General features: G+C 38.4%; 1 protein-coding gene across 1 annotated transcript in view; it reads left to right on the forward strand.

The window, feature by feature from the left end:
- The window catches only part of LOC115594733 (extracellular matrix-binding protein ebh-like), a 28,504-nt gene extending 22,860 nt beyond the window's left edge, over positions 1 to 5,644 (forward strand). Inside the window, exon 4 of the mRNA XM_030438956.1 lies at positions 31 to 5,644. Within this exon, the coding sequence (XP_030294816.1) occupies positions 31 to 4,131 (4,101 nt within the window). The 3' untranslated portion in view covers positions 4,132 to 5,644. The remainder of the gene's footprint in view (positions 1 to 30) is intronic.
- Positions 5,645 to 6,624: the final 980 nt, after the last annotated feature.

Genomic DNA, 6,624 nt, shown 5'->3' on the forward strand with positions numbered 1-6,624 from the left:
CAGAGAGAGAACATGGAAAATCAATGGAAGCAAGGGTTTGAGTTGGAGAAGGACCGTCTTGAAAAACTGAAGTCCGAGCTGAAACAAGAGAGAGAGGATCTAAATAGAGTGAATGAGATGATGGAGAGAGACAAACTGGACTTTGAGCGGGTGAGGTGTAACATCCAAAAACAAACTGACATATTGGAACAGCAGTTGCAGAACATGACAGAGGAAAGAGACAAGCTGGAAAATACAAAGGCTGAGCTACGTAAGAAGACTGAACATGCAGACATTCTGTTTCATGAGATACATAGAGATGAAACCAACATTAAAGATCTGACTCTTCAGATTCAGATGGAGAGAGACCAACTTGAAAATGTCACGAACATAATGACCTTAAAACAAGAAGATCAAGATGTTATGGAAGACAAGTTCAAAAGACTAACGGAAGAACTCCAGACCAGTAAGACTAATTTGGAATCAGAAAGACGAGAACTGAAAATTCTGAGGAATGATCTCCACAAGAAGAAAGACGAGATTGAAGCTGCCATGAACAACATCAGTGAAGAGAGGGAAAAACTCAATCAGACGAAGATCAGCTTTGACCTGGACAGACAAGTACTTAACAAGAAGAAGGATCAAATGAAAGACGAACTCTCTGAATTGAAATATAGAGAAGAGCAGTTTATGAGTAACATACAAACTCTGAGAAGAAACCTGCAAGTCCTGAATGAAAAGACAAGGGGAAACATTAAAAGCAAAATGTCTAAATTAGATCAAAACCATGAAGAAGTGCGAATATTATCCCTCGGACTGGAACAACACCTTGAAGCCTTTCATCAAGATGGAGATCAGATGTGGGTTTACATGAAGCTCATGCAGACAGAAAAGGATGCCCTGAGAGGTTTCCTGTCAGACATGGCCCTCCAGAGAGAACAGATGGAAAGTCCAGAGACACAACATCTTCTGTTGGAAAAACAGGATATTGAAAAACGGAAGGCCGAGCTGAATCAAGACAGGGAGGATCTGAATAAGGTCAATGAGATGATGGAGAAAGAGAAACTGGACTTGGAGCTGATGAGGTGTAACATCCAGAAACAAACTGACATATTCGAACAGCAGAAACAGAACATAACAGAGGAAAGAGACCAACTGGAAAATACAAAGGCTGAGCTGTGTAAGAAGAAAGAACATGCAGACAGTCTCTTTCATGAGATACATAAAGAGAAAACCAACATTCAAGATCTGACTCTTCAGATTCAGATACAGAGAGACAAACTTGAAAATGTCATGAACATGATGACCTTAAAACAAAAAGATCAAGATCTCATGGAAGATGTGTTCAAAAGATCAACAGAAGAACTCCAAACCAGTTGGAAAAATGTGGAAAATGAAAGACAAGAACTAGAAGCCCTGAGGCATGATCTCAACAAGAAGAAAGACGAGATTGAAGCTGCCATGAACAACATCAGTGAAGAGAGGGAAAAACTCAATCAGACGAAGATCAGCTTTGACCTGGACAGACAAGGACTTAACAAGAAGAAGGATCAAATGAAAGGCGAACTCTCTGAATTGAATTATAGAGAAGAGCAGTTTATGAGTAACATACAAACTCTGAGAAGAAACCTGCAAGTCCTGAATGAAAAGACAAGTGGAAACATTAAAAGCAAAATGTCTAAATTAGATCAAAACCATGAAGAAGTGCGAATATTATCCCTCGGACTGGAACAACACCTTGAAGCCTTTCATCAAGATGGAGATCAGATGTGGGTTTACATGAAGCTCATGCAGACAGAAAAGGATGCCCTGAGAGGTTTCCTGTCAGACATGGCCCTCCAGAGAGAACAGATGGAAAGTCCAGAGACACAACATCTTCTGTTGGAAAAACAGGATATTGAAAAACGGAAGGCCAAGCTGAATCAAGACAGGGAGGATCTGAATAAGGTCAATGAGATGATGGAGAAAGAGAAACTGGACTTGGAGCTGATGAGGTGTAACATCCAGAAACAAGCTGACATATTCGAACAGCAGAAACAGAACACAACAGAGGAAAGAGACCAGCTGGAAAATACAACGGCTGAGCTGTGTAAGAAGAAAGAACATGCAGACAGTCTCTTTCATGAGATACATAAAGAGAAAACCAACATTCAAGATCTGACTCTTCAGATTCAGATACAGAGAGACAAACTTGAAAATGTCATGAACATGATGACCTTAAAACAAAAAGATCAAGATCTCATGGAAGATGCGTTCAAAAGATCAACAGAAGAACTCCAAACCAGTTGGAAAAATGTGGAAAATGAAAGACAAGAACTAGAAGCCCTGAGGCATGATCTCAACAAGAAGAAAGACGAGATTGAAGCTGCCATGACCAACATCAGTGGAGAAACAGAAAAACTCAGTAAAATGAAGACTTTACTTGACAGAGAGAGAGAAATGCTTCTGAACAAAAAGGACAGAATGGAAGATCAACTTTGTGAACTTAAGATGAGAGAAGATCCCCAGCTGAATCAAATGAAATCTATAGACATTGTGAGAGAAAAAGTTCAACAGTTGAATGAAAGGATGTGTGAAGAAATGAAAAACAACATGGAGACTTTGCAACACAAAAAAGGAGATGTTCAAATGCTGTATACTGTATCTGAACAAACACTGTCAGAACTTGATGAACAGAAAGAAAACCTGGCTTGTTACACTGAGCAGTTGGAGAGAGAAAGGGAAGGTCTAAAGAGTATAGTCTCAGACATTGTCAGCCAGAGAGAGAACATGGAAAATCAATGGAAGCAAGGGTTTGAGTTGGAGAAGGACCGTCTTGAAAAACTGAAGTCCGAGCTGAAACAAGAGACAGAGGATCTAAATAGAGTGAATGAGATGATGGAGAGAGACAAACTGGACTTTGAGCGGGTGAGGTGTAACATCCAAAAACAAACTGACATATTGGAACATCAGTTACAGAATATAACAGAGGAAAGAGACAAGCTGGAAATAACAAAGATTGAGCAACAAAGCAAAAAAGAAATGAGTAATTCCCCTGTTGATGAAGCAAACCCAGATAAACAAGAAGTATTTCAAACCTTGGAAATAGAACTACCTGAGGTCAAAATCAGGGGTTTTCAGTTAACCAGTTTAAAAATGTCCATGTTATGTCTGAGTGCCAAACTCGTGAAGCTTACTCAACTCACACAAGAGGACTTCAGTAAGAATATGGACAGTTTAGAGCACACAACAAGAACCATACTTCAATTGAAGTCACTATTGGATCTCAAGTGCAATGAACTTGTCAAACAGAAAAATAAGATCACTGCTTATTCTAATTTGATCCAAAGAGAGAAGAAACACTTGTTGACAAAGAAGTCTGACAAGGTAGTACAAACTGAAAATGTAGCCAAAAAGTTGCTGCTGCAGCAAGGTGTCCAAAAGCAGGATTTCATGGAACCTCATAAGGGTAAATGTGAAAACGATGTTCTGCAGTCAGATGTCACTATCCACACTGAAGAATTTGAACATTATTGGAAGTTCCAGGAAGATAAATGTGCAATACTTTCTGAGTATGCAGCAGAGAAAGATGACTTTACTGACCAAGATATGTCAAAAACAGATTGTTTCCAAAACATGTTGAAGGACACTAAAATGGAGCGCAAGCAAATTTACCAGCTGAAGTGCAGGGGTTATGAGATGAGAACAAATCTAGAGAGAAAGCTAAAGGTGATCAATCAGTATGTGAAGAGGACACGGTTACAGAAAGAAAAGGAACCATTGGAGAAGACAAACCTTGACCATGCCCTAAGTAAATACACAGCATCTCAAGGTGACTGCAAGAGAGACTGCAAAAATCTTGATGAAAAATACACAGAGCTCCAACAACTTAAGGTTCGGATGCTTGGTGAGATTGAGAAACTACACATCAAAGAAAGACTGTCTGGGACACTAACAACTAGAGACAAAGCTGATCAAACTTTCCAAGGGGGTTCTACCAAAGGGGATATAACAGTGCAGGTAACAGAACAAGCTTCTATCAAAATGTATCAAGAAACTGAACCAGCTCCAGAATCAACCAGTGGACTCCTCTGTCAGATCCGCCAGTACTGCTATCGCTGCTGCTGCCCTTGCTGTGCCTGCTCCAAGCGAGCGTACCCAGAGGAGAAATGAGTGTCATGTCTATTTCAGTTCTTGCTCTGGCATTAATTTGAATTACACTATTTTTTCTTACACAAGTTTTTAACTTAATCACATATAGCACAAAGATAGTACCAGAATATCTTGCTCTCAATGATTTGGTTTTTGACTGTACAAACACTTGAACATTTTAAAACTGCCAGTCTGACTTTAGGTTTCCTAATTTATAGGAATTGTGCAAGTGAAATCCAATTTTAGTCATGAAAACTAACAAAAAGGGGTAAAATAACTCAAAATGTTAAGTTATGTCTTGGCTTGTGCTTTTAAATCATGCTTTACTTTTACTCACTATTGTGCCATATTTTGAGCAAGCTATCATGAGTTGTTTTTTACTTTTGATTATATTACTGGAAAATAAAAATGCATCTATTTCAAATAATATGTACTATATATGCCTTGGGTTGGTGTGTACGCATGGAAATTAAAACAAGTTATCTGATTATGGTGGTTTCAGACCAATGACCAATAAAAACATATTCCATGGCACAACTTACCACAAGGTGGGGGTAAAACGAGCAAGGGGTCAGGGTTAATTGAGGCTTCAAGGGGTAGACAGCCAAAATCATACAAATTCTTAAAATTTTTGGATGATTTAAATCAATCAATCAATCAATCAATCAATCAATCAGCCAATTGAACAAAAGCACATTTTTAAGTAAAACTATATGTTAGCGAGTGTTTGTAAAACATGCTAACTTTCCAGTATCATTTTAATCAAACTTGTAACAGTGATATAAAAATGTGTGTGCTTGTGTGTGTGTGTGTGTGTATATATATGTGTGTTTGTGTGTGTGTGTTATGAGCCATAGGCATATTAAGTGTATCGCCTTGTTCTGTAGCTTACGCTGACTTGAATTACCATGTAATAATCTACTTAAACATACAGGATTGATAACTTTTGAAACATGATGAATTTACTTGGCATGACAATAATAATTTTATATAACCAGGTTTGCTTACAACTCTCCACATGCTACAGTCCACCATGAATTGAGTATTGTGAAGTATAATTCCTGAATTTGTGTTCACATGACTACTTTATCTTACCTAGATACGGGGGCATGCTCATGTTACCCATTGGCTCGATTTACCCCATTCTCCCTTAGCTGAACCATATAAGGGTTGGTGCTCAATTTTTAGTTTGCAGTTCTGGAAGTCAAACCAAGCACCGTTGATTATATATATATATATATATACACACACCCTAATCTACTTAAAACTGTTAAGCTTTCCCTTACAGTCATCCCTGTTACTTCTAAACCATACTCCGCTTTTCTGCTTCAGAACACACACATATACAAACACACACATACCACCATTCAACACCCTCAACATACAATGCACTATACCATTTTGTTTTTGCTTGTTCGTTCATTTATCAAATGTTAAATCCCTCCGCTTACCTTTCAATGTAAATACATAAATGTATGTTTTGAATGATTAATTTTCTTTGAAGAAAAACCTGTCATCCAAATCGTTACAACAATTTTCTGTCTGCTTATTTATTTACTTGCATACAAGCTACTTCATTTCAACATTGAAATTATTCGTGTCAGCCTTCTGCTGTGCTCTAGCATTGTTCCTGTATTATTCCACTCCTACCGTTTCATCATCAATTTGTTTACATTTCGAACAAGGAAAATAAAATAAATCAAGCAAGTACCTAAAAGAAATGAAAACTGAATAAATCAGTTAATTGCCCCACAGGTGTGTGTCTTGGCAAAGCAGAGAATAACACACTGGGTTTTGTAGTTTAGTCTAACCGGGCTTAGAACTGCTTCCAAACCTGGCAGAGCAACCTGATAGCATTCATTTTCAGGTCACAAATCACAGCAGCTGACTTGAAAATGCAATGCATCTACATCTTTAACTGTATATATTGGATATACACTATCTTGTTCCAATATGTTTGTTACGGAACAGCTTCGGTGATGATATGCTGGCTGTATATATACTGGCCTAATCCTCCGGTCAGAGAAGACGCAGCAACTTCTTCCCTTTAGATGACTTTATTATCCTCTATCCAAATGATCAGGACACTGTAGTATTTGTATGTGTGTGGTTTGTGATGTATCATCACCGACGCACACTGTTGCACAAAGGAATAAAGAAGAGCGCTGACGATCGGTGGAAGATAAACTCAACTAAACTGCACAGAAGGTTTTATCGAACACACTGCGCATGCGCAAACAGTCCATCAGTCTCTGCATGAAGCAGCTTGCTGTGACGTGTACTCCTCCTCCCAGCAGAGGATTCACAACAATGTTGATAGTTTAATGGCCAGGACAAAATCGTGGCATTTTGTATTTAAAATCTTTAAAAAAAAATGTAAATCCTTAAATTCCTTGACATCTTCAGCAGTGACAATAGCCGTTCACAGATTGCAACTACAACACCTGGTCTAACTGTCACAGGGTTGGCCCAATGAATCCTGAGCGTCCTCCAAAAAAGTGGCATATACACATA

The sequence above is a fragment of the Sparus aurata genome, chromosome 13 (assembly GCF_900880675.1).
Source record: "Sparus aurata chromosome 13, fSpaAur1.1, whole genome shotgun sequence".
In the NCBI taxonomy this organism is placed as follows: domain Eukaryota; kingdom Metazoa; phylum Chordata; class Actinopteri; order Spariformes; family Sparidae; genus Sparus; species Sparus aurata.